We start from the raw sequence: 27,912 nt of genomic DNA, 5'->3' as shown, positions 1-27,912 counted from the left end.
TCCCAGCGGCCTCCAAGTCGCAAGCGCACACTAGGGCCTCGCGTGCGGCCCCAACTCTATGGTCTGCGGGGGCGGAGCCTGCGGCGCGGTGCATGCCGGGCCGCAGGCGGCGCCTGGGCTCCCGTCATGGCGGCGGCGCTGGCTTCCCGGTGCTGGCTCTGGGCTGCGCTGCTTGTCCTTGCGGCCGCAGTGTATGAAGACCAAGTGGGCAAGTTTGATTGGTGCGTACGTGTGCGGCCTTTTCGGGAAGTAGGTGGCTGTTTTCCTAGCACCTGTCTCCTACCTGCCGAAACGAGGGAGGTTGCCATTGAAGCAGGATCGGCTACATGACTTGCGGCACCCCGTGCAAAATGAAAATATGGGGTGTCTTGATAAAAAGATCAAGAATTTTTATACATCGACCCAGGAGCATTAAGCCAAGCGTCGGTGCCTCTACTAAGCTGATCCTTCTGTGACTGTACAGCTTGCATGCCCACTGTCAGCGCCACCATCCAGACAGGTTTTGGGGTTCTGGTCAGAGGTCACCGATTCCCTCCTCCCGCTTCAGGTCCTATTTCTGTGACTGTCAGGTTGCTCGTGTCCCGGGTGTCAGAGGCACCAGGCCTCAGTGGACTTTCATAACTGGCTGTTGTCTCTTAGGCATGAAAACATGGCCTTATGTCTGCTAAGTGTTTAACCTGAGTCCTCAATCCCCTTTTTTTCATCCCGGTCAACCCTGGGCTCAGAGTATGGTGGCCCAAAACTCATCACCCAGGAAGTGCCATGAATTTATTCGCCCTGCAGATGGTTTGCTTCTGTTTGTACATTTAGCCACTTATTGGGAAAGTGACTAAACCTGTCTGTGCCTTGATTTACTTATCTGTAAAATGAGCTTACTAACTGCATTACCTCCTACAGAAGTTGAGAGAATGAATGAGAGATGATCTCTTTAAAGTATTTAGCACAAAGTTTGACTCATCAGTGCAGTCAATAAATGTTACCCATCAGGGCCCAACTCAGATACCTACTCCTCTGAACCGTTTTTGTCTCAGATAGATTCATAAATTCAGTCCATGACATTGGTACTGTATGTTTGTTTTTATACCTTTATGCTTTTTTCATATTTTCCATATGGGTGGTGTTATACCCCCCTCTTCCCCACTCACATTTCTAGTGCTGGGACTTGAATACAGAGTCTTCCACATGCGTTGAGTTACACCCCAGCACGCCTTCCCCCATCTTTTTTGCAGTGCTGGGGATCAACCCAGGTCTTCACACACACCAGGCATGTGGTTTACCTATAACCCTCCCTTCTCCCCCATTTAGAGATTGGGTTTTGCTGTGTTCCTAGGCTGGTCTCACTCCTGGCCTTAAGTGATCCTCTTGCCTTAGCCTCCTGAGTAGCTGGAACCACAGGTCTGTGCCACTGCACTGGGCAAAACAGCAGTATTTCAAGAGATAATGTGATTTATTGTCAAAGATTTATTGATTTACTTCGAGTCCTAGTTCTAACTAATTAACTGACCTCTCTGGACTTTGGGTTTCTCACCTGTAAAATGGGGGTACTATTATTTGTCTTACATACTTTATAGGGTTTTCAGTGTATATAGTGAGAATAAAGTTTGTGCAAATATATGTACAAACTGCCAAATAAAAACCCATCTCTCTACTACTAGATTAGTTTCTTTAAAAAAATAAAACAAAAAGCTGGACTAGGTACTTGGGATGCTGAGGTAGAGGATTACAAGTTCAAGGCCAGCCTGTGTTTCAGGCCCTGTTTCAAAATAAGAAATGAAAAAGGGCTTGGATGTAGCTTAGTGGTAGAGTGCCTGTGGATTTTGACCTACAAAAAAACAAAAAATAGGCTGGGCATGGTGGCACACGCCTGTAATCCCAGCAGCTCGGGAGGCTGAGGCAGGAGGATCACAAGTTCAGAGCCAGCCTCAGCAAAAATGAGGTGCTAAGCAACTCAGTGAGACCCTGCTTCTAAATAAAATACAAAAAAAGGGCTGGGGACGTGACTCAGTGGTTGAGTGCCCCTGAGTTCAATCCCGGTATCCCCCTGCCAAACAAACAAACAAAAAACCCCAGAACCCCAAAAAGAACAAAAATAACAAAAACCAAAATAGAACCTAGACCAAACAGCATAACGTTAGGAGAAATGCAGTGTAAATGTCATGTTTACTTGGTGTGCTAGGCATTGCAGACCTTTATTAATAGCAAGGGGCAAGCACTCCTGTTAGGTTCCCTTTTTGTGCAGGTTAGAGTGTTGAGTGGTGGATGCAAGCCAGCAAGAGTATGCGTGCTGATCCGATGGATCTGAGTATGTGTGGGCTGCAAAGGGTCATAGAGGACAAAGTTCTCACCCCGTTTGTGGAGTTGGGTTGGAAATTTTGTGTGATTTTTTTTCCCCCCATAGTTAGTGGAAAGGGTTGGCTACATCTGGAGCCGTTTTTAAAAAATTGTCTGGAGACTGGGTCTTGCCAGGTTGCCCAGGCTGACCTCCAACTTGCAGTCCTCTTGCTTCAGCCTCTTGAGTGGCTGGGATTGCAGGTGTTCATCACCACACCCAGCTCATTTATGTGTTTGGTGCGGGTGGCAGTGGGGACTGGATGTGCAGACACCTCAGATGGAGATATTGTTGAAGGCAGGGCCTAGGTTCTCCCATTTCTAAGTGAGTGCCTAGTTTCACTATTAGTGAATACAGGAAGGACTTCAGCTTTGTTCTAGTGGATTTTGGGACAGGGGCTGTTTTGAGTATCACCTTGAGCAAATATGTACTTAAATTTGGCTGGGAGTCTTAGTATTTCTCATCTGTTCAGAGGTACATGCCCTCGTACCCTTTGCTTCTGACTCCACCTGCCTTTAGTCTGATCTCTACGTTAACAACCACAGCTTACCTTTCCTAAGGTAGGTGTGGTGGTGATAACCCAGTGAACTGCCTTTTCACGAAGTCAGTGATGACTTTGCCCCTTATGTTCCCCTGTACTTTTTTTCTCAGGAGACAGCAGTATGTTGGGAAGCTCAAGTTCGCCTCCTTGGAATTTTCCCCTGGATCCAAGAAGTTGGTTGTGGCCACAGAGAAGAATGTGATTGCAGCGTTAAATTCTCGAACTGGGGAGATCTGTGAGTGAGCCATGCAGAACGACTGGCTTCCGGGGGGAGGCTGACAGCCATGAATCCAAGTGGCCTGTGGCTTGCCATGCCTGCCTGGCTAGTCCCCAGGTCAGGGCCATGATGGCCAAAAGGGGCCTTTCTTGGTGGATTCTGATAGTTTTTTTCAGACTTCTCATTTTTGAATATTTAATATATTCCTACCACTGGACTTTTGCAGTTTATTCTCTCAACCTTGAGTATCCTTAAATAAGACACTGCTGCAAAAGACACATTATACTATTTTGCAGTAACTCCTATATTCAGGTTACCTCTGCTGGGTGGGTTTTTTTGTTTTTTTTGTTTTTTGTTTTTTTTTGGGTCAGTTACTACTATTTGTGTGGATGTATTTATTTATTTTTTTTAATTTTTATTTTTACAGACTGCATTTTGATTCATTGTACACAAATAGGGTACAACTTTTCATTTCTGTGGTTGTACACAATGTAGGTTCACACCATTTGTGTAATCATACATGTGCATAGGGTAATAATGTCTGTCTCAGTCTGGGTGGATTGTTTTTAGGCACTGAAATCATGAAAATAAAATTTTTAATCACTATTTTATTGTGATAGGCCTCGGCCTCCTGAGTTGCTGGGATTACAGGTGTGTGCCACTGTGCCCAGCTATCATTATTTATTTATATATGTGCTTTTATATATATGTATATATACATTTTTTTTTTTTTTCTTTGTGGTACCCAGGGCTTTATATTTGCTAGGCAAGTACTATAGACTGAGCTACATCTGCAGCCGTTTTAAAATATTGTCTTGAGACTGGGTCTTGCCAGGTTAGGTTGCCCAGGCTGACCTCCAACTTTCTGTCCTCCTGCTTCAGCCTCTTGAGTAGCTGGGATTGCAGGTGTTCATCACCACACCCAGCTCATTTATGTGTTTGGTAGGGGTGGCAGTGGGGACTGGATGTGCAGACACCTCAGATGGGGATATTGGTGCCTCCTCTCAACCCCTCCCACAGGGAGTGGAACTGGATCATGGTCAGTTAGCTGTATTTTGTCTCTTCTTCTAAATAAAATTGAATACTTTTATGCAAACAGAGACCTCTTCAGTCCTCTTTTTGGGTCATGGTAATGTTCACAGTAATGCCTGACACTTGTGTCTCTCAGTGTGGCGCCACGTTGACAAGGGCACGGCAGAGGGAGCTGTGGATGCCATGCTACTCCACGGACAGGGTAAGCAGAGGCCTGCAGGGTTCCCAGGGTGGGGCAACCCCCCATTCCTTGGTTCCTTCTTTGTACAGTGTCTGATAGGGAAGGAGGGGGGTGCTCCTGTTAACATCTGTTTATATAGACCCGAGGAGGTGACAGAGCAGGTTTGGGAAATAATTTCATCTTGGTCTTGTCTTTTCCAGATGCAATCACTGTATCCAATGGAGGCCGCATCATGCGTTCCTGGGAGACTAACATTGGGGGCCTGAACTGGGAGATAACCTTGGACAGTGGCAGGTAAGGGAAGAAGCCGTGTTTCATTTTGGCTGAGTGAAAGGCTCTGTGCTCTGTGGAGCATAGATCTGCATGGGCAGTAACTGTAGGCCCTTTGATTTTTCTGAAGAGGCAAAGATCATCAAACACCTTTTTTTTTTTTTTGGGTACTAGGGATTAAACTCAGGACCAAGGGGACACTTAATCACTGAGCCACATCCCCAGCCCCTTTTTTTTCCTTAAATTTTGAGACAGGGTCTCACTAAGTTGCTGAGACTAGCTTTGCACTTCTGATCCTCCTGCCTCAGCCTCCTGAGCTGCTGGGATTACAGGTGTGTGCCACTGTGCCTGGCTATCAAATATCTGCTCTTGGTGTTCTGTGTGGCATATGTTTACTCAGCCAGCATTTACTCAGCACTTACTAGATGCAGAGCTCTGTGCAAGCCACAGTGCTTATTCTTGCACTTGAATTCTTTTCCTAGTCATGATATGTGAACTTTGCCACGTACTAGGTATGAGAACATAATGTAAAACTTGGTGTTTTAGTTTTATATTTAGAAAACAGCTTGGGCCACTGTTCCGTCTTTGCTAAGGTTAAGTTATAGAGTTATTTACATTACCTTATTCATCTTAGGGTGGTAATTCACCTGGTAAATTCATGGTGGCCCCAGGCAATGGGCATACATATGAATGTGAGACAACTTCTATCATCAAGTTCACAGTTGGGGAGATAGGCATGTGGCCCAATAATGGCAGCACTTGTCTCATGGGTGCACGGAAGAGGGTTGGCCTGGTTGCTGTGAAGTTCCAGGGGATGAAAGGAACAGCCCTTAGGAAATTTGGGGGTTCGGGGAAGCAGTGTGGCTGTGTGATTGCAATGCAGACTCAAGGCAGCTGACAGCTGGCAGAGCCAGATTAGGATCCAGGTACGTTTGAACTCGAAGCCTGTTTCCTTGTCTACCAAGCCACAGTGGCAGTGGTGGGACTGTCTGCACTGGCCTGAGGCTCACCCTGTACCTGTGCTCAGTTTCCAGGCGCTTGGGCTGGTGGGCCTGCAGGACTCCGTGAGGTACGTCGCGGTCCTGAAGAGGACGACGCTTGCCCTCCGTCACCTCTCCAGTGGGCACTTGAAGTGGGTAGAACATCTCCCGGAAAGGTAAGTCTGTCACCTCCCAGGCCACGGCTACCTTGTTCCACTCCCGTATAAGCCCTCCTTCTCCTTAAGGGGCCTCCAGGTCTGCCAGGCCCCCTGCACGTTGGCGTCACGTGTGGTGGGTTGTGCTCCTGGATGTGGGTCTGAACGCAGCTGTGGCTGTGCGGGGAGTATCTTCGTGGGAGGAGAAAACTCCTAGCTGGGGCACCACAGCGGCCGCGCACGGGAGCCGTAGGCTTAGTACTGCTTGCTCCTGGGCATGGTACTTTGGGCTTTTCAGCTTCTAGTTTCAGTTAGACTGAGCCTTTCATTCATTGTAAGAGTCAGAATAATCAAGGAGGGTTGTTTCCAGGGGTCTGGTGGTGGGAACTTGAAGCTGAGAAGGACAAAGTCAGATTCCTGTGGGGCCAAGTGTGTACACCCATGAGTCAGGTTGGCCCCTTCAGGACTGCTGGGAACTGCAGTGTACCTGGCCTACCTCCAGGGGTCAGCCTTACACAGCCGATTGGTGCTCTATAGGTACGTAGGTGGGTATGTACTTAGGTCCAGTGTTACCACATCTCTGACCTAAGAAAAGCTAGAAACATGATTTTTTTTTTTTTTTCCTGTGGTGCTGGGGATTGAACCGAGGGCCTTGTGCTTGCGAGGTGAGCATTCTACCAACTGAGCTTTGTCCCCAGCCTGTAATCCTGTACTTTGAAGACTAAGGCAGGAGGATCGCAAGTTCAAGGCCAACCTGGACAACTTACTGAGACCCTGTCCCAAAATTGAAAATAAAAAAAGGGCTGGGATTGTAGGTCAGTGGTAGAGTGCCCCAGGGTGTCCCAGTACTGCTGAACAAACCCCTAAAAGCAACCAAATTAAAAAAAAAAAAAAACAAAAAAAACGTCTGGGGGTCTATGGTAGAGCACTTTCTTAGTAGGCTCAAAGTCCTGAGTTTGAACTCAGCCCCAGCACTGCAAAAAAAAAAAAAAAAAAAACAACAACCTAGAAGCACAACTCTAAACTCTGCAAGCTAAAGAAACCCATTTGAGGACTTGAGTTTGTGACATCTGAGGACTGGCACCCTAGCTTTGGAAGACCCCTAGGGATGCTCCTGTCTGAGGGATAAAACTGTTGCCCCTGCTCTCTCTTGCCCCTTAGTGACAGCATCCACTACCAGATGGTGTATTCCTATGGCTCTGGGGTGGTGTGGGCCCTCGGCATCGCTCCCTTCAGCCATGTGAACATTGTCAAGTTCAATGTGGAGGATGGAGAGATTGTTCAGCAGGTATGGGGGGACATCTTACATGAGAAGCCTCGTGAATGGGGAGCGGGGTCAAGAGGGCCCTTCTTTGCACTAGGGATCAGGGAAGTTGGCTGAGCAACTGCAAAAGTCATTTAGTCCCTGATTCTGAAGGTCAGTTGCCACTGTCTTGTCTTCATCTGTGTGTATTTAAAATACTTGCATTTGCTCGTGGTGCTCTTTTGGTGTGGCTAAGAAATTTTGCAGATCTAGTCACTGCCTGTAAGTGTCTTCTAAGCTAATACCATAAAATAACAAGAGGAAACCACCTGTGACAAACAGTAGAGAAATACCTCTCTGAAGTGTCAGGCATTTATAGTTATCTGGTATATTTTTCCAGTAACCAAAAAGAAAATCCTGACTTTTTTTTTTTTTTTTTGTTTTTGGAGGCTCTTGGGAGGCTGGTTGGTGGTGGGGGTGGGGACAGGAAGACCCTGTGGAACCAACTGCAACCCAAGCCTTGAGCTTAGGACCTCCACGGGATTCCGGCAGCGATGCTGCTGACGAGCTGAGGGAATTGTACGATCCTGCGTGGTCTTCCTGTTATGATCTCTCTGCAGGTCAGGGTTTCGACTCCATGGCTGCAGCGTCTCACCGGAGCCTGTGGCCTGGTGGATGAGGCCGTGCTGGTGTGCCCTGACCCAGGCTCACGTTCCCTCCACACTTTGGCCCTGGAGACGGAGTGGGAACTGCGGCAGATCCCCCTGCAGGTGACAGGCTGCAGCTGGTTTCGCTGGCCCTCAACTTTGCCTGCAGGGCTTGGAGGGGGCACACAGTTCATGGGGGCCTTTCTTCTGGTGGCATTGCTGCTTCCCTGTTGGGTTGTGGTAGCCTGGGGAGAAGTTTGGGCCTCTGGCAGAGCTGGTGTCAGGGGAAGTGAGCCACTTTCCCCTTTGAGGAAGCTGCATGGGAGCTTCTGGAGCCACCTGCCTGGTTTAGTTACATCCCCTAGAAAGTGGGGCAGAGGGTGTCAGCCTGGTGGGTCAGTCACTGATCAGCTGCCTGCCTCCGTCCTCCTTGTTCTTTTCTCCCTTAGTCTCTTGACTTAGAATTTGGAAGTGGATTCCAACCCCGGGTGCTGCCAACACAGCCCACCCCAGTGGATCCTTCTCGGGCCCAGTTCTTCCTACAGTTGTCCCCGAACCACTATGCCCTGCTGCATTACCACCACGGGGCTCTGAGTCTGCTCAAAAACTTCCCCCAGGTAACTGCTGGCAGTGTGGGTTGCTGGGGTTCAGGAGTGTCTGTCTAGGCTACTGATGCTAAGAAACAGTGCCTTCAAACCTGTCCAGGCTGGAGATTGGTGGCACCACCCCTGAGTGGCTTGAGAGGGTAGCCTTACGGTAGGAATGAAATACTTTTTCTTCTGAGTGTTACAGAGGGTCTTAAGAGTAAAACTGCCACCATCCTTGGAGTCCACATTCAGAGCCTCCTCAGGGATATAAGAGCAACACGGGGCCTAGTGGGACTGGCACCTGGTTGGCAGTAGGGTAGTTGTTAGATGCAGCTGGGGCCTCCTCTGCTCACAGACACCCTGGCCATCATTTCCAAAAGCTGGGAACGCTTTGAACTCCAAGGCCAAGGGACCTCCAAGGCCAAGGGACAGTGACCCTCCAGAAGGCTGCCAGCTGACCTAGGTCCCATTTGGGAGCTGACCCTTGCTTTCCCCACAGACTGCCCTGGTGAGCTTTGCCACCACTGGGGAGAAGACAGTGGCTGCAGTCATGACCTGTCGAAACGAAGCGGTGAGTACGGAGGATAGGATAGTAGCTGGGTGTGGGGATCCTGACTCTTCCTGCCGGAAGCCCTCAGCTAGTAATCTGGGTGCATTCTCCTGGTCAGGTCAAATGTAGGAGGCTGCCGAAAAGTGAATTCTTGTCTCTGGAGCTTTTTGCACAGCCCCTCTCTCCCTAGGAAGGAGACTTTAATAGAACCTTCTCACTTTGACCTGAGCGTTAGAAACCGCATAGACTTTGTGGGCAGGATGAGAAGTGAGGTTTGCCTTCTCTAAGTGCTGGGAAGACAGAAATAAAAGCTTTGTTTTGTGACTGAGAAGGGGCCCTTTATCTGAAATTTCTTCTGTCCTTCTCTTTCCTCTAGCAGAAAACTAGCAGTTCTGAAGATGGGTCAGTGGGGAGCTTTTCGGAGAAGTCTGGTGCACAGGTAGGGTGTGGCATCCGGCAGCATGTCAGACCTGGAGACACAGGAGGCCACCGGGGGAAGCTGGGGAGCAGCTGAGGCTCGCAGGCCTCCCTGAGTCCCTTGGGTTCTAACTCCTGTAAATTCAGTGGTGGTGCTCTTGACTCCTTTTCACTGTGAGATGCGGAGGTAGAATCCCTAGAATCTGTGCTGACTGCATCCTTCTCTGGGCCTCAGTTTCCCTGTTTCTCTTGGGGTCCAGTTGGTAGAGCTGAGTGTCCCCTGTGCAGTTGCTGTGCGGCAGAAGTGTGGCCCGGCTGAAGGCACGAGTTAGCTGTGGCTTCGTGTGAGCTTTTCCCTGCTTCTTGTCCTTGCGCCGTCTCACCTCTGGGATGCCTCTGCTACACTCCGCTTACCTGTTTCCTTCTAAAACAAGTGTACTAGTTGCAATGTCACTATTCACCCAGGTGCCTCATTCTGCCTCAATATTTGGTGTTCTCTGCTTTTTTTGTTTTCCTTTGCACATATTTCTCCTTCTGGCCTGGAGCCTTCTCTGGGGTATTTGTCCCTGGTATTGGACATCCTTTGGGGGACTTAGCTTTGGCGGATTCCTCTAGCTGATGTGTGCTGTTTGCACCCTTAGGAGTCGCTGGCATGCTTCAACCAGACCTATACCATTAACCTCTACTTAGTGGAGACAGGTCGGCGACTGCTGGACACCGCGATTTCATTTAGCCTGGAACAAAATGACACTCGGCCGGAGCGGGTGAGCCAGGGCCTTGGCCTGCAGACATTGAAGGCCTGTGGGCTTCTCAGCATGGGGCTTCCTGTCTTCAGAGCCAGGTCACAGCCTGGGTCCTGGGTTAGGTCTCTGGACATGGGTTCTAGTTTTTCCTGAGCCTCTGACTGGTCACAGATAACAGCTAAGGCAGGTATTTTTTATGCCTGGTTGTCACTGTGCCCCAGGCACTGTGACAAGCTTTTTCCTGATGCACTAACCGATGTGAACTTTTCACAGTCCTGTGAAGTGCTAGTTACTGACTGAGTTTTATAGATGTAACTGTGGCCTGGTGGAATTTGGTACCATATCCAGAGTTGCAGAGCTGTTAAGACATGTGGTCCAACTGGGGCTGTTGAGCTGCACAGCCTGTGCGTGTGATCCCTCTCAGTGTTCCTTCAGGGACACTGCATTGTGTCCCTCAGCTTCTTAGCTGTGGCTTCTTCACCTTACAATGTGAGTGTAGTCCTGGTCTCCTGCTGGCTTTATGGGGCATGGAGGGGTGATGTGATACTGCCAGGTGCTTGGGTTCCTTCATGGGCAGGTCTGAGGGACCATGGTCACGTTGGCTCCAAAGGGTACATGTTACCTTCTTGGTGTGTGGCTAATAGCTGGAGATAATGCCATGACCCCGACCTCTGATGGCACCTCTTACTTTGAATCCTGGGATCTGTTGCTCTGAGAGCCATTTGGATTCTCAGTGACTGCTCGGTCTCTAGCTGTACATCCAGGTGTTCTTGAAGAAGGACGACTCAGTGGGCTACCGAGCCTTGGTGCAGACGCAGGATCATCTGCTCCTTTTCCTGCAGCAGCTGGGTGAGTGCACCCCCTTCAACCCAGTTTCGTTTCAGTCTGCCCAGACTGGTTTTGGGGCTGTGAACAGGTTTCTGGGAAAGGTTCAAGTGGAGGATAGCCAGAGTATTTTCTCCAGAGCCATATGTCACCTACTTCTGAGTAATTCCTTAGCCTTGTAGGGTGGCATGTAGAACATTACACCTTTGACTTGTTAATTCCCGCTCCTTACTCTGCTGTTTCTGTTTCTTTCTTTTTTTTTTTTTTTTGGCATGGGGGATTGAACTATTGAGCTATACCCCCAGTCCCTCCCCTCCTTTCTCTCTCTATATATTAGTCATTGATGGACTTTTATTTTATTCATTTACTTATATGCAGTGCAGGGAATCAAACCCAGTGCCTCACACATGCTAGGCAGGTGCTTTACCACTGAGCCACAACCCCAGCCCCCAGCCTTTTCATTTTTTCAAATTTATTTATATTTTATTTAGTGATAGAGTCTTCCTGAGTTGCTGAGACTGGCTTTGAACTCTCGATCCTCTGGCCTTAGCCTCCTGAGCTGCTGGGATTACAGGCATGCACCACGGTGCCTGGCCCCCCAGCCATTTTTTATTGTTTTATTTTGAGACGGGGTCTCGCTAAACTGCCGAGAGCATCACTGAACTTGTGATCCTCCTGCCTCAGCCTCCTGAGTTCTGGGGATCACAGGCCTTTACCAGCCTGCCTGGCTTTCCCACTAGAAGGTCAAGGAGTCAGGCTGAGCTTTTGCAAACTGGTTTCCCTTAGCAGGGAAAGTGGTGCTGTGGACCCGTGAGGAGTCCCTGGCAGAAGTGGTGTGCTTGGAGATGGTGGACCTCCCCCTGACTGGGGCACAGGCTGAGCTGGAAGGAGAATTTGGCAAGAAGGCAGGTATGAACCCAGGGGATGGGGCAGCAAAGGTGCTGGAGGGACTGCTCTCAGACTGAGTTTGCTAATTGAAGCACAAGAGACCCTGCCTCATGGCAGCCTGGCTTCCTGGGTTCAGCCAGATGGCTAGTCTGTTGTGAATGAGCTCCATTTCCAATGCATTGGTGGCCCTGTGGTTTGTGTAACTATCCTTTCAGTGCAAGAGTGAACTGTGAATCCCTCTTGGGAAAGATTCTGAGGCCAAAAAACAGTATAGCAACAGCTGTCATCACCTGAATACCTAGAAGTTAGGCACTGCCCACTCATTGTCCCCAAAGCAACAGTTGCATGTGCTTGGAGATACATGACTGGATGAATCTGTTTCTTGTGGAAATAGCTCCATGTCCTTTGAAGGCAGCTGTAGTCCCAGCTGCCCGGATGAGACTGATCCCCTCCACTCTGATTCCGTCCTGGGCCCGCCCCCACCCCGGTCCATTCCTGGAGCTCTCTAGCAGGTGGTTGGTGAGGTCTGCCCTGGGCCAGGTGCCCTGCCAGGCATTGCAGGTTTTCTTAAACGGAGGATTAATTTGACTTTACTCTTTGTTTCTGCTGCCTGGATCCAGCGATTCAAGGTAAAGTCCGCCTCTTGCTGCCTTGCGCTTGTTGCCTGCCCACATGGCTAGCTTTCAGTTGATTGTTTTTCCTGACTTGCATCAATGAGGTATATGCTGTGTGAACTGCTCTACTTGTGACTTGTCCTCTCTACCTCTCACTTCTGTTCCTTGAGCTGAGATGAACAGAAAATAGAAAAATAAAGGTTCTACTTTATAGTGAGCGCTTAGGTGCCAGGTGTCGTGCTAAGTCCTGCATGTGCGTTGTTTGGTCTAAACTCTGACAGCCCTCTAGGATGCAGGCCATTTCACAGATGAGGAACTCAGGGCACAAAGGTCACACCAGAGTAGGGAGTAGATCTGGGGTTTTAATCCAGGCCCACAGACTCCAGAGACACCACTCTTTACTGTGTCACCTTGCAGCTGCCATCAAGCCTCCAGTCTCTGATGGTAGGGAATTGAAGAATGGTGGCTTCACTGGTGAAGTTAGGGGTAGAGGGAAGAAGGGCCTTGGATACATTGTCAGGTGATGTTCAGCAGGTGACAGTAGGAAAGAGGCAGAGGGAGATGACAGGGCCTGTTCGTGGTACACAGGTGAACACACGCACTCCCCTTCGCCCCCACCCCACGCTCTCTGGCTCTGTTGTGGCACCCAGAAGCCTTCCCCACACCCTGGGTGTGGGGCTGTGCTAGACATTCACAGCATGGCTGCATCCTGCATGGTGAGCCTGACCTCTTAGTTTTCTAGTCCCAATTCCAGGCAGTTATGGTTGAAAGAGCCACGAAAGTGGGTTTGTGAAGCTTGGGCATGGCTGAGTGTGAGACTTGGCATCGGAGCAGACTGCCCTTCGGGCTTGTGGCCTGGAGCGAGAGTGACGAGGATGCTCCACAGGAGAGGGCAGGGTCCCCTTTGGGAGAGGTACCTCCTGCCAGACACCCTGTCTGATGGGCAGTGCTTTACCCTTTTCTTGATGCCAGATGGCCTGCTGGGGATGTTCCTGAAACGACTCTCGTCTCAGCTCATCCTGCTGCAGGCGTGGACTTCCCACCTCTGGAAAATGTTCTACGATGCTCGGAAGCCCCGAAGTCAGATTAAGAATGAGATCAACATTGACACCTTGGCCAGAGATGAGTTCAACCTGCAGAAGATGATGGTGATGGTAACAGCCTCAGGCAAGGTGAGGGCTGGAAGCCCAGGTACCAAATCTGAAGTTCAGAGGGTGGGAGTCAAAGAGCCTTGCTAGGGGATGGTGCTGGTTCCAGATGGCACGGAATCCGTTCTTCGGCTTCTCTGTAGTGACTCGAGTATCTGTTTACCTTGCAGCTCTTCGGCATTGAGAGCAGCTCTGGCACCATCCTGTGGAAACAGTATCTACCCAATGTCAAGCCAGACTCCTCCTTTAAACTGATGGTCCAGAGAACGACTGCTCATTTCCCCCACCCGCCCCAGTGCACGCTGCTGGTGAAGGACAAGGTGAGGCTGTCCATGTGTGACTTGAGGCAAAGTGGGTGTGGCTCTTTTGGTGTTTTGTAATTTAAATTTCTTGCAGGCTTTTGGAATTCTCCAAGTGTCCAAGAGGAACATGCAGGGGTTAGGGATTTTTTTCTTCTACTTTCTTGCCTGTGTGGAGGATTGACTACAAAAGGATCTACCTTCAGCCAGCTTTCTTCTTCTTCTTCTTTTTTTTTGTAACTCACTGCAACATTCTTTTTAGAAAATTTTATTTATTTATACATGGTGCTAAGAATCAAACCCAGTGCCTTACACATGCTAGGCAAACTCCCTACCCCAGAGCCATAACCCAGTCCCTCAGCCAGCTTCCTTTTTTTCCAGTCATAGACCACTGTTGGTGGCTGAGTGACTATTTTCTATGTAGAAGAGTAGAACACAAAGCTATTTATATTTCTGTCTCTCCAAATTAGAATGGATTTGGAGGATTCACTCTAGCAGTATGAGAGAGGTAACTTGGATACTTCTGGAATGGCCGTTGTGGGGTTGCTGCCGAATTGGTATTTATTTGACCTTCTTGTTTGTTTAAGCACCCTAGTGGTGCTTAAACAACACTGAGCCACATCCCCAGGCGTTTTTTTTTTTTTTTTTTTTTTTTTTTTTTTGCGGTGCTGGGGATCAAACCCAGGGCCTTATGCTTACAAGGCAAGCACTCTACCAACTGAGCTATCTCCCCAGCCCTCCCCAGCCGTTTTTATATCTTATTTTGAGAAAGGGTCTTGCTAATTTGCTCAGGACTTTGCTGAGTTGCTGAGGCTGACTTTGAGCTTGGAATTCTCCTGCTTCAGCCTCCTAAGCTGCTGGGATTACAGGCGTGTGCCACCATACCCAGTTCTTATTTGTTCTTTAGCATGTCTAGTTCTTGGTTATGTTTGGAGCCAGAGGCAATTTGACTTTTTTCCTTTGACATTAGCTCTGGAACTGTTCACCTTCAGCCAAGAACTTATTTCCACAAAGAAGGAAAAGAATAGGGAATTGCTCACCGTTGAGCCAAAGTCTCAGCTTTATTGATTTACCCTTAGGATTTGCAGTCTTTTCTGACAGTTTGCTCTGCCCATTTAGGAAACAGGAATGAGTTCTCTGTACGTCTTCAATCCCATTTTTGGGAAGTGGAGTCAGGTGGCTCCCCCAGTGTTGAAGCGCCCCATCTTGCAGTCCTTGCTTCTCCCAATCATGGATCAAGACTATGCCAAGGTGCTGCTGTTGATCGATAACGAGTACAAGGTACTACATCCCTGGGGGATGCAGATACTCAAGTGGAGTCGGGCATGGCACAGGCTGGGCAGACAGGTGAGAAGCAGTTGGATGCCGTCTGCAGCCAGTACGTGCTCATCCTCAGTCCATCCCTCAGAGACATGGCTGCTGTGTCTGCCTGTCTTTTTTGTGACTGCTGTTTCTGCACTTGTGAATACACAGGTTCTTACCAGAATTAAGTTCAGTCCTGTTCCTTGAGTATTTGCTGTTGTGTTTTGAGGCTCTCTGATGAGGAAGCAGTAATGAGATTGGGAAATGGGGCTTAGCAATTCCTGAATTTTTCTTTGACCATTTTTATGGGGTTTTCAAGGTCACGGCTTTCCCGGCTACACGGAACGTCTTGAGACAGCTGCATGAGCTTGCCCCTTCCATCTTCTTCTATTTGGTGGATGCAGAGCAGGGATGGCTGAGTGGATATCGGCTCCGAAAGGTAGGACTTGTGCTCTGGCATTGCTGTCTGTGGGAGGAGGTGGGCGTCGCCTGGCTACTTAGCTGAGAGGCACCCATGCTGGTCATCCTTTTGTAAACTTAGATCATCAGCACAGTCCTGGGGTCTGATTGAAAATCGGTCACTTGCTCATGTTGGTTGGCAGGTTCTGGGTAGAAGACATGGCTCTGGGTGCTGTGGACAGAGCAGGACTTGATGGACCAAGTCTCTACCCTCATGGGTACCAGGGATCGAACGCAGAGGCACTTAACCACTGAGTCACATCTCCATCCCTTTTTATTGTTTATTTTGAGGCAGGGTCTCAATAAGTTGCTGAGGCTGGCTTTGAACCTGGGATCCTCCTGCCTCAGCCTTTTGAGCTGCTGAGCTTGCAGGCTGTGCCACCATGCCCAGCCTTCAGGAACTTTTCATTCCATGTTTCGTCTATAGCTCAGGGAAAGGATGTTTTCCCTTCATTCTTGGAGGAAAAGGTGATGGGAGGTGGGAATGGGGGTTGAGTAATGAGTTGTAATTTGTATGAAGAAGATTTTATTGGCCAGCTCTTGTTAGAGCATGTACTTTAAATTTTATTTCTAGAAATGGGATTGGTTTGCTCTGATCCTGACACACTTGAGCTGAGCTCTTCCATACAGCAGTCCACACTGGCACGGAGGTTTCTAAGGGGGTGGCCTAGTTAGCAGGGCTGCATAGAGGGGCCCTTGGTGGAGTGTATTCAGCAGAGAGACCTCCTCTCCTGTCCTATAAGGCCTTTTACTTATTTATTTATTAATGTTGCAGTACTGGGGTTTGAACCCAGGGATACTCTCCCACTGAGTCACGCCCCCAGATGGTTTTATATTGTTTAGAGACAGGGTTTTCCAAATTGCTGGCCTTGAACTTGCAGTCCTGCCTCAGCCTCCTGAGTGACTGGGATCATAGGCATATGTGGCCATGCCTGCTTAGCTTTATCACGGTTACTTTGTGAACTGGGGCGTATTGCATCTCCTAGTTTTCTTGTCTATAAAATAAGATGGTAAAGGCGCCTGCACCCTAAGGTTGCTATTCAGTGAATCCAGTGAGTTGACACATGTGAGTCACGTAAAACAGTGCCTGACACATGGCACATGCCATCTGAGGTTGGGCTCCTGTCATTTTGACAGTGTGATGCCCTTTCCTGACATAGTTGCAGCAGCTAAGCTTTATCATAAAGAACATAGAAGTGGTCTGCTCAAAAAACACATGCTTTACCCTTATGGGAGGAAAGAGAAATTGTCTTTTCAAGTTCATAAAAAGGGAACCTCGGAGGAGACTGTTTTTGTAGACACGGGAGCAAACGGAACGTGGCTGTTGTGCATCAGTGAAGCCCCGAGGACCTCATCTCAGTCAGCAGTGATCAGTGGGCGACGAGGAGGCGAACCTTCACGTGGGCCTAAGCCAGGGTGGCTTTCTGTCACTGCCACGTGTGTTCACTGCCTGTCCCTCATGTGCGGTTGTTACTCTGGGAGTGTTTTAGTGAGTCCTCAGGATTTCAGAGGAGGCTGGCACAGAAACCTTATTTGGTATTAATAAAAAGGTCTGTTAAAACACTTACATGAGTCGCACACCAGCTCGTTGTCATCATCGAAGATGCTGTGCTGCAGAGGCACACACAAGACCTGGGCGGCCCTGCGGCCCACTCCCTGCTGCTGTCCTGCAGCTCTGCAGCCTCTTCTGTCCATGTGTACTTATGAGGCCGTGTCCTCAGTCGTGCACACACACACACCTGAGTCTCACAAACGTTTTCTTACTGAAAGGGAATTGTCCTGTATTTATTTGCTTTTTTCTGATGTGTTTTCTGCCTCAACCTTTTGTTCAGAATCCCATGTTGATTAAAGTGACACATTGAGAGAAGTATCAAATCCTGAAGCTCAGTGAACCTTCATAAAAGGAGTCCATTTGTGTATGTGGCAGTCACCTTAGGATCGGAGCACCAACTCCCAGGAAGACTCCTGCCCCTTTCCAGTCCTGGCCCTCTACCACAGGGCTCCACGTAATTCTGTGGTGTGAACATCTAATTACATGTTGAATGGCAAAAGCGTACTGATTTCCTTTGACTGTGGAACCACACAGGAATGGTTTTGAGGTCTTGGCCAGCTGAGTAATTCACTCGTGGCCCTGGTGTACAGAGATCTTAAATTTTATTAATAAATGCCAAACTTCCCTTGAAGACATCCTCCTTTGATAAACAATACTGTTTATTGGAACACTGTTGGGTATTCTTTTCTTTACTGGCTTTGGTATTTTTCTTTCTTTGTTTCAATACTGGAAATTTAACCCAGGGACACTTTACCACTGAGCTACATCCCCAGCCTTTTTTATTTTTTGTTTTGAGAAAAACAGAAAGTTGTCTAGTCTGGCCCAAATTTGTGATCCTCCTACTTCAGCCTCCTGAGCTTCTGGGATTCCACGTGTGGGCTGCTGTGCCTGGTATTTTAGTATCTCCCTTAATCAAACCAAGGGTTCCACACTTCTTCATGAGCCAGGTCTTTATTGCTAATTTCAAGGAGTTCTGATCTTGCTTCTTCCAGCCCAGAGGCTTCAGACACTGATGTGCAAAATGGGCCAGCAACAGCTGTCTCAGGTCTGTGTGTCCCCTTCTGATCACAAGCACTTTTACCCCTGCCATAGGACCTCACTACTGAACTGAGTTGGGAGCTGACCATTCCCCCGGAAGTACAGCGGATTGTCAAAGTGAAGGGGAAACGCAGCAGTGAGCATGTCCATTCCCAGGGCCGGGTGATGGGGGACCGCAGTGTGCTCTACAAGGTATGTTACAGTAATCTGTCAGAGTGAGGACTTTAGAATCAGGAAAATAAGGACTTCAGTTCTGGCACTTGGACTAGTTTGCTTTTAATCCCTTTGAGTCTTAATTTATTATCTGGCAGGTGGGTATAATTTTTTTCCTTGGGTGCTGGGACTGGAACCCAGGGCCTCCCCTGTGCTTGGCAAGCTCTCTGCTCCTGAGCTACACCCAGCCTGGGCGTGGTATACCTTCTTCCTACAGTTGTGGTGATGATCACATGGGACAGTCACACTGAACCCAGTGACTGGTGTATAGTAACTACCCAATAGACGTTCGCTTTATCATTGGTAGTAGCGTTGATTCTACCTTCTGGGGGTGACCCTTAGTCAGTCCATCAGGGAGACAGGGTGACTGGTGGGCTGCAGAACTGTCCTGTGAGAGAAGGTAATCCTAGCAGTAATGACCATTCATACCTCTTCTGATGGAGCAGAGACTAAGCTGGAGAAGGGTACAGTAGAATAGGGTAGGGAGACCATGGAACTTGACCAAGAAGCTGCTTCACTGAGCATGTGGCAGCACAGCAGGCCGCAGGCCTCCAGGGGGTCTGTCAGGTCCAGATTTGCCCTGCCACAGACTCACTCTTCAGCGGGGGTCATCTGCTTCGTCTGCCTACCCTTCCGTTGTCACCAGTATCATGGGGTTAATAGCACTGACTTCTGAGCATTGTCCTGAGGTTAGAGGGGTATCATGATTGGAGAGGTGCCTGCCATGTGGGTCACATTATGATTAATCCTGTCGACTTCAATTCTTTTTTGGGGGGACACGGGATTAAACTCAGGGGTGTTTAACCACTGAGCCACATCCCCAGCCCTTTTCATTTTTATTTAGAGACAGGGTCTCACTAAGTTGCCTGTGACCTCACTAAGTTGCTGAGACTGGCTGAACTCCTGGTCTTCCTGCCTCAGCCTCCCAAGCCCCTGCACCATCATGCCCGGCCTTAACTTGAATTCTTTATTGATGAACACCTTCTATATGACAGCAGTCAGTTTTAGCTCATTTGGAATGACCCAAATGTTACAAATTCTAGTTTGGGCTGGTGGAACACTTGCTTAGTATGCACAAAACACTGGGCTCCGTCCTCAGGATCATTAAAAAAAAAAAAATCATAATAATGTGTGTATACCTGTATAAATTTTAAAGAACACATTTTGATCTATATTAGTAAGATGTAAAAGTTAAAATTTACTAGAACACTTATGCTTTCATGTTCTGAAAAGAACAGTAGCTACCAGTAGGAATTAGCTAGCAATAGGACTTTGTGAATTCGTAGTCATTATGCAAACATTCTAGGTTAGTAATTTTTTTTTTTTTTTTTTTTTTTAATTTTGATACTGGGGATTGAACCCAGAGGTGCTCTACCACTGAGCCTTTATTTTATGTTTGAGACAGGGTTTTGCTAAGTTGCTGAGACTGGCCTCAAATCTGTGATTCTCCTGCCTTAGCCTCCCAAATTGGTGAGATGACAGGTGTGTGCCACCACACCTGGCTCATGATCTTGATAGTTGTTTTTGTTTTTGTTTTTTTTTAGTTGTTGATGGACCTTTATTTTACTTATTTACATATGGTGTTGAGGGTCGAACCCAGTGCTTCACACGTGCAGGGCAACTGCTCTACTCCCGAGCTGCAACCCCAGCACATTGGTAGTTTTGATGAGTGCTCAGTTTTGGTTTGTCTGATGTTTTCCTGGGGTTGCCCTGTGGCCGTGGGTTTTGGAAGGAGGTCCACAGAGGCGTAGCAGCGGCTAGTTTGTGAGTGCTGGCAGGAGGCCGTGTGTTGTTCCTAGGTGGTGGGGTAGAGCAGTGAGCTGTGTATGCAGAACTTGCCGTGTTTACGAGGCTGCCATTGTAGGTGGGAGTGGCCAGTAGTGAAAACAATACGTAGGTACGTCAGTATGTTGGCAGGCTTTGGTTCTGTAGGTAAAATCAAACCAGGAGGAGGGAAAGGGACACGGGATGGGGCAGGGATGCAGTTTAAAACAGGTGACAAAGAGGCCCTCACTGTGAAGGTGGCATGGAAGCAAAGACTCGGAGGGAGGAAATGAGTCATGGATGCCTGGGGGGAGCCTTCCGAACTGGAGCCAGAGCATGCCGGGTGTGCGGAAGAGCAGCAGGAGGCCACATGACCAGAACAGAGTGAGCAAGGGCACTGGGCTGTCGGGTCAGCTGGGACCCCACCACAGCTTGCCACTCGGGCCTTCGTTTGGAGTGAGAGGAAGATCCCTGGGAAGCTTCGAGCAGAGAAGTGACATAAATGGCTGAGATGTAACAGGCTCATGCAGCCTGGACTGGACTGCAGAGGGCTCTGGAGGAAAGCAGGAAGACGACAGACTGTATGTTGTCTTCTCCAGGGAGGGTGGCAGCAGAAGTGGGTTGGCAGAAGTGGGTTGGCAGTCGAGGAAATGGTGAGGGGAAAACTTATTCTGGATACTTTGAAAGTAGAGCCAATAGAATATGTTGATAGGGTGTGTGTGTGTGTGTGGGAGAGAGAGAGACAGAGACACAAGGATGACTTGGACAGTTTGGTTCTGAGACATCAAAACATGGAGTGCTGTTGGCTGAGGGGGGCCCAGGCAGAGCCAGGTTAGGCAGGCATAACCAACAGGTCAGTCTGGGGTGGGTGAAGTTTCAGATGAGGCATCTAAGAAGAGGGTGATGGCGGGTTGTAGTAACACCTGCAGTTTTGGGGAGCGGGAGTCTGGCTTGGATACATAATTGGGACATTGCTGGCACCTTTAAATAGTGGTAAAGCACGAGGTTGCTGAGGTCACCAGGAGGTAAATGTAGATGGGAATGTCCACGGCCTGAGTGCTTGGGTGTCTTCATCATGAAGGTGCCAGGAAATGCGGAGGAGGATTCCTCCAGAGACTGGGAGGGGAGGCCAGGGAGGCAGAAGGAGACCAGGGCAGGTTCCTGGGTGAAGAGGATGCTCACCTCTCCAGTGGTTCTATTAGGTCAGGTAAGATGATGAGAACCAGCACTTACCCGCTGGAGTTAGGGGCAGGAGGGTACTGGTGACCTTGGGGAGAACGCCACAGTGCTAGAGTGGTATCCTGAGGTCCCAGGCTGCAGACCCAGGGTCTCGAATTGACCATGTTGGTGCCAGCCCTGTGACTTGACAATCACTTCACTGCTCTGACTTCCTGGTCTGGAATGTGGACGGTAGTAGCCACTTCACAGGGTCGTCGAGGGGATTAAGGGAGAGTCAAGCCCCTCGGCATGACCCCCAGTCCCTGGTGGACACAAACCAAGCACAGGAGTGAGAAGCAGTATTCTCATTCCTGGTTCCTCTGCCAGGCCTGTGAATCCTGGTCAGCTCACAGTGGACCTGGGCTCAAGGCCGAGCACAAGACACGTCATTGTCCTGAAGGAGCTCTCCTGTCTCTCCCCAGAGCCTGAACCCCAACCTGCTGGCCGTGGTGACCGAGAGCGTGGATGTACACCACGAGCGCACCTTCATTGGCATCTTCCTCATTGATGGTGTCACTGGCCGTATCATCCACTCGTCCGTGCAGAAGAAAGCCAAGGGCCCTGTCCATATTGTGCATTCGGAGAATTGGGTTGTGGTAAGGAGGGACCAGGGACACAGGTAGCCCAGGAGGTCTCCTGCATTTTAAGTCCTTTCCAGAAATCCAGCCACTGCTCTGTTTTCATAGGATTCCAAGATCCCTGGATGGCAGCATAGGTACTGGTTAGGGGCGGGCTCAGGAACGACACTGCCTAGGGGTGGTCTTGGCTCTTCCTAGTCCTGTCGACTGCAAGTTAATTATGTGAGCTCTCTGCATTGCATCACTGTGAAATAGGGATGATGACAGTCACCTCCTCTAGCTTAGGGCAGTTCCTGGGACCTGAGGAGCACTCCAAGGCATCTAGTTAGCTGTTAACATGACTTCTAAGAACACCAAGAATTCCTTTGTCATGTGGCAGATTGTGGATAGCCTAGTTAAATTGGCTTAAAAGTTAGTAAACTTAGGAGCCAGGAAGTAAGATGCTGTGCTGGCTGCTTCTTTCCCCCGGGTCTGTAGCTGATTTAAAGGTGCCGTTCAGTGTAGCTTCCCTTCCCAGTTGAAGCAGCACTAAGCCCTGAGCTGCCTCCCCTCTCCCTGCAGTACCAGTACTGGAACACCAAGGCTCGGCGCAACGAGTTTACTGCCCTGGAGCTCTACGAGGGTACTGAGCAGTACAATGCCACTGCCTTCAGCTCCCTGGATCGTCCCCAGCTGCCCCAGGTCCTCCAGCAGTCCTACATCTTCCCCTCCTCCATCAGTGCCATGGAAGCCACCATTACCGAACGGGGCATCACCAGCCGACACCTGCTCAGTGAGTGTTAGGGGAGGGCTCTGGGATGGCTGGGTTCCCCGAGGCAGCCACCCTGAAGGGCAGTGTAAGGGAAGGTTGGCAAGGAGGGCTCCATTTCAGTGGGAAAGTTTGGCCTTGCCCTGTAAAGATGACCACTTCTTCTTAGTCCTCATTTCTATTTTTTTTTTTTTTTCTTTTTTTTTTTGGGTACCAGGAATTGAACTCAGGGGCACTCGACCACTGAGCCACATCCCCAGCCCTGTTTTGTATTTTATTTAGAGACAGGGTCTCACTGAGTTGCTTAGCGCCTTACTTTTGCTGAGGCTGGCTTTGAACTCAATATCCTCCTGCCTCAGCCTCCTTAGCCTCTGGGATTAGAGGCGTTCACCACTGCACCTGGCTCTTAGTCCTTATTTCTGATGAACAGCTTTCCTTCTTTGGTGTTTTCACCTAGCAAGAAAAGTAGGGATGGAGTTATGGCTCAGTGGTAGAGCACTTGCTTGGCATGTGTGAGGCCCTGGGTTCGATACTCAGCACCATATATAAATAAATAAATAATCCATTGACAACTAAAAAATATATATAAAAGAAAAAGAAAAAACAAAAGAAAAGCAACCCCTGGTGTTATTTATTTATTTATTTTTGGTGGTATTGGGGATTGAACTCAGGGGTGCTCTACCCAAGCCTTTTTTGTTTTGAGACAAGTTCTCGAAAAAAGGCTGGCCTTGAACTGATGATCTTCCTGCTTCGGCCTCCTGAGTAGTTGTGATTACAGGTGTGTGCTACTGTCTATGGTTCTGACAGCATTCTTTTTTATTTTTCTTTAACTTTTTCTTTTTAGATATACATGATATGACAGTAGAGTGTATTTTGACATTATACATACGTGGAGTATAACTTATTCTAATTAGGATCCCATTCTTGTGGTTGTATGTGATGTAGCCTGATATATATATTTGTTATATTTTTTTGGTTGCCAATGGGCCTTTATTTTTATTTATTCATGTGCAGTGCTGAGAGTCGAACCCAGTGCTTAGGAAACGCTCTACCACTGAGCTATATAAATCCCCAGCCAGTCCCCTGATATTATTCTTTTTCTTTTCTTTTCTTTCTTTCTTTTTTTTTGGTACCAGGGATTGAACTCAGGGGCACTCAACCACTGAGCCACATCCCCAGCCCTGTTTTGCATTTTATTTAGAGTCAGGGTCTCACTGAGTTGCTTAGTGCCTTGCCATTGCAATTCTCCTGTCTCAGCCTCCCGAGCTGCCACTGAGCCCAGCCTGATAATATTTTTAACATAGCTTGTGTTAACTTGTGTAGACATTGGCAAGATCTCATCATGTATAGTCCAAGTTCAGGACTCAGTGATTGTTTAATGGTCTCCTGGGCCTACTTCATTTGACTAGAAACACTTGGGGCTCTCAGCTTTGACAACCACTGGCTACCGTATTGACTGTCAAGTATGAGGAAGGCAACCCTCTTGGCAGCATATGAACTTTGATCAGCATCGCTGACCCTGGCACTAACTAACACTGCCTGGCCCCCTGCCCCCATTGGCTGGCCAGGTGCCAGACACAGCCTCGTTTGCTTAATAGGAAGGAGACGCCTGCAGGGGAGGCAGAGGGATGAGGAGACCCCAGTGACCTTCTACACTCTTCCCTTTTACCATTACTGGTTGCTTGACTTAGCTTGATTTAGAACTTCTTCTTCTAATGTCTGGGGATGATGGTATGTGAAGAAACTAGTATCTTCAATAGTGGGAACCTTCATTCGGACCCATGTATATTATTGGATTTTTTGATGATTTAAAGGAAACTCACTGACCACTTTTTTGCTTGATTTAAACTCTTTATTTGAAATTTCTGTGACAGTAGTTTGTAACTGACCCTGTCCTTGCTTTAGGTAAGTGAACGTTCTCGTCTTCCTTTGCAGTTGGGCTCCCTTCTGGAGCAATTCTTTCCCTCCCCAAGGCCCTGCTGGATCCCCGGCGTCCTGAGATCCCAACGGAACAGAGCAGGTGAGAGCCTGTGGCAGTGCTCAAGGCTCTGACTGTAGGGACTTCACCTCAGCGCCAACTTTGACTCTCAGCCTGCCCGGTGCCATCCTGGCCAGGCCAGGGCCTGGGGAGGGGCTTACCTCCTGGTGGAAAATAGGCAATAAATAACAAGTAAATTGTGTGCAGTAATGCTAAGGAGGAAAAGTAATACGGGGTGCGCTCAAAGGGTGAGGGATGTGTCCAGGTGGGATTTGAGATCAGGTGGCCTGGGAATGCCCCTCTGAAAATGGGGACTGTCTTGAGTAAAGCTCTAAAGGAGTGGAGGAGCCTGAGTTGTGGATGGGGGAGCTTTCTAGGAAGAGGGAACAAGTGCACTGAGGCCCTGAAGCCATGTCCGCTGAGTTTGGGAGGACAGGCCTGTGTGGCTGCAGCAGTGAGTGTGGAGACACTGGCCAGTCCTGGGAGTTATGGGGCCAGAGCCTGGGGGCAGCCACTAGCCACTAGGTTGTTCGCTGTCAGCACTCTGCTTACATTCCCACCTCCATCCTGACTTCTGTTCAGTTTGGGGCGTGGACAAGTGTGGACGGTGGGAGACAGAGCAGATCTGCCCTTGTGGGTGAGGAGCAGAGGAGTGTGGGTCGGAGCACTGCCAGGAAGGGTGGGTAGAGCTGGGGAGGGAGCGGGACTGAGCCCTGGACTGAAGAGCAGAGTGGGCCTGCTGACTCGGTGTATCGTTGTGAAAACGGCCCTGACTTCATTGGTGTGGAATACCCGCCAACTGTGTACTACTACTTTTCAGGTTTACAGCAAAGAATCCAGATCTCAGCCTGACCCTCCAGACAGCCTTCCCAACATTCAGCCACTAAAATTTTAACCATTTAATGCAAGTAGGCCCCAAAGGAGATTTGAAGCTAGATGTGTGGCCTGGAAACATCCCAGGATGGAGGAGGGGTAGCCAAGAGGTCCCTGTACAGCAGCTTCAGAGTGCCTGTCCCCGCTGGTGTTTTGCAGGGAGGAGAACCTAATCCCGTATTCTCCAGACGTACAGATACATGCAGAGCGATTCATCAACTATAACCAGACGGTCTCCCGGATGCGAGGCATCTACACGGCTCCCTCAGGCCTGGAGTCCACATGTTTGGTGAGTGGAGCCCACAGCCACCCAGTAAGATAGCTGCTCTTCGTTCCACTTTTGGAAAACAGCTGAGGATATCATTCCCTTCTTCCCCCGAGTGTGAGTCATGTGGCTTGCTGGCTGCCTTTCTTCCTAACTCTCATTCCGTCTGCCTCACAGGTTGTGGCCTATGGTTTGGACATTTACCAGACTCGAGTCTACCCGTCCAAACAGTTTGACGTCTTGAAGGATGACTATGACTACGTGTTGATCAGCAGTGTCCTCTTTGGCCTGGTTTTTGCCACCATGATCACTAAGAGACTGGCACAGGTGAAACTCCTGAATCGAGCCTGGCGGTAAAGACTGAAGACATGGTGCCAGAGTGGTGAGCCATAAGGACATGGGTCAGCTAAGGAGCAGCAGTGTGCTCTGGGTCGGTGCATGTGTGTCGGGTTCTCTTCTCAGGAGTTGGAGGAAAGACGAGGGACCATCATGCGTGACTGCTTCTGGGATACTGGAACACAGTCCTGTGGCTGCAGACCTCACTCTCCAACCCAGCCGAGGGTCCCAGAGCACCTGAGGGGTTCCTCCTCAAGTCCATGGCTGCTGCTCAGCTCCCTTTCTTTGCCCATCCATGGAAGTTCTATTTCTTTGTAAGACCTCCGAATGGTTGTCTTCTTTTGTGAGGCCTGCTGAATGTGATTTCAGCTTCCCTCTATTTCTGAGTCTTATCTAGAAATCCTTCTGACTTCCCCTGCCTCTTGCTTCAAAGTCCCAGAGGGAGCTTTTCTGGCCAGCTCCACCTTATGGGTGCATTTACCGCTTAACCTTGAAGGGGTGGGCATAGGCTCATCCTGAGCTGAGGGTCGAGGACTGATCAGCTTCTCCCGACTTCTCTCTACAGTAACGGGGGTTGAGGAACCTGTGTGTGGTGTCAGAACCTCTTATTTCATGATATTTATTAGGTTAGGCCACCCAGGCTTTGCTTCAGTCTGTTGAGGCCAAGTGCATAATTACATCTTGGTTTATTGGTCATTACCTGTGCTTTTCTCCAGAGATGGGTCAGAGCTGAGACTCCCCCCCCCCCCCCCCCCAATTGTTTTTTTTTGGTGCTGGGGAGGGAACCCAGGGCCTCACACATACCAGGCAAGTGCTCTGCCAATAAGCTGCATCCCCAGCCCAAATGAGCCCTTTTGCAAACTACTGAATTATCTGAACCTTGAACAGATTTCACGTGAATGGAGAGTCTGCCTGTTTCCCGGTACCTCATACCTCACTTTACCTGTGGGCTGGCCTAGTTCAAGAAAAGTGTCCTTGTTTAAGAACCCTGTTATTTATTTTTAGTTTAGGGTTTTTGTTTTGTTTTGGTGCTGGGGATTGAATCCAGGGCCTCATGCATGCTAAACACACACTCTACCACTGAGCTAAATCCCCAGCTAGTTTTAAATATAAATTAACACGTGGGTCATATTTCCTTTTAAGATGAGGTTTTAAATCTTATTGATTTTACTTTTTCTTTGTGGTGCTTGCCTCACTCATGCCAGGCAAGAATCTACTACTGAGCTACATCACCCAGTCCCCAACCTACCTTTGAAGCTTTAAACAAGACAGGATGTGCGGATATTGCAGCACTGATTAGCTGGGCTGCTGTGTCTCTGCTACAAATGAAAGGAAATCTGGAGGCTTCCCCTTGTTCATGGATTTGGGGGAAAATGGGGCTTTTTTTTTTTTTTTTTTTACTGTGAAGAATAAAACACAGTATAGATCATCTCTAGCCCTTTGTTGAGAGGTACACTCAAGCTTCAGAATAAAGTGATGAATGACTGACCTGAGTCCTTTTTTGCGTCTTAGCATGATCACTCACTTTTACATTAGAGTAGAGAAAAGCACAGAAATGGAGTGAGTGTATTTAGTAAGGAAGCGTGACAACTGAGTTGGTTTCAGTTATTTAAAAACAATTTTTCCTCTTTCTTTGGTCTTATGCTGATGGTAGGTTATCATGGAGAAGGAAGAAACATGATAATCATTTCACTTTAGTAATAAGGTCAAATGGATGTTAGGAAATGATCATGTATTGCCAGAAAAATATATCTATTCAACTGGACTCAGTGTATTTTGTATAAAGTAACCTGTACTGGGTCAGTGGAACATGCCTGTAATCCCAGCAACTCAGGAGGCTGAGGCAAGAGAATCACAAGTTTGAAGTCAGCATTGGCAACTTTGTGAGACCTGTCTCAAAATAAAACAATAAACATGTTTGG

General features: G+C 48.7%; 1 protein-coding gene across 2 annotated transcripts; it reads left to right on the top strand.

Moving 5' to 3' along the window:
- Window positions 1–70: 70 nt before the first annotated feature.
- Window positions 71–27,478, top strand: EMC1 (ER membrane protein complex subunit 1). 2 transcript variants are annotated; one of them, XM_079147053.1, is made up of 23 exons: window positions 71–221; window positions 2,981–3,105; window positions 4,256–4,321; window positions 4,501–4,594; window positions 5,598–5,726; window positions 6,867–6,993; window positions 7,569–7,718; window positions 8,045–8,212; window positions 8,682–8,753; window positions 9,112–9,171; window positions 9,791–9,913; window positions 10,645–10,741; window positions 11,504–11,626; window positions 13,192–13,391; window positions 13,538–13,687; window positions 14,786–14,947; window positions 15,288–15,407; window positions 18,072–18,209; window positions 21,635–21,808; window positions 22,352–22,562; window positions 24,474–24,558; window positions 25,549–25,678; window positions 25,832–27,478. In XM_079147053.1, exons 1-23 carry the CDS (start codon window positions 127–129, stop codon window positions 26,009–26,011), a joined length of 2,979 nt encoding a protein of 992 aa, XP_079003179.1. In that variant the 5' UTR covers window positions 71–126; the 3' UTR covers window positions 26,012–27,478. The 2 variants fall into 2 exon arrangements, with proteins under 2 accessions (XP_079003179.1, XP_079003178.1); XM_079147052.1 differs by having other exon boundaries at window positions 9,109–9,171.
- Window positions 27,479–27,912: the final 434 nt, after the last annotated feature.

Source organism: Sciurus vulgaris (genome assembly GCF_902686455.1).
Source record: "Sciurus vulgaris genome assembly, chromosome: 1".
NCBI classification, from domain to species: domain Eukaryota; kingdom Metazoa; phylum Chordata; class Mammalia; order Rodentia; family Sciuridae; genus Sciurus; species Sciurus vulgaris.
This window is presented reverse-complemented; position numbering and strand designations above follow the sequence as displayed.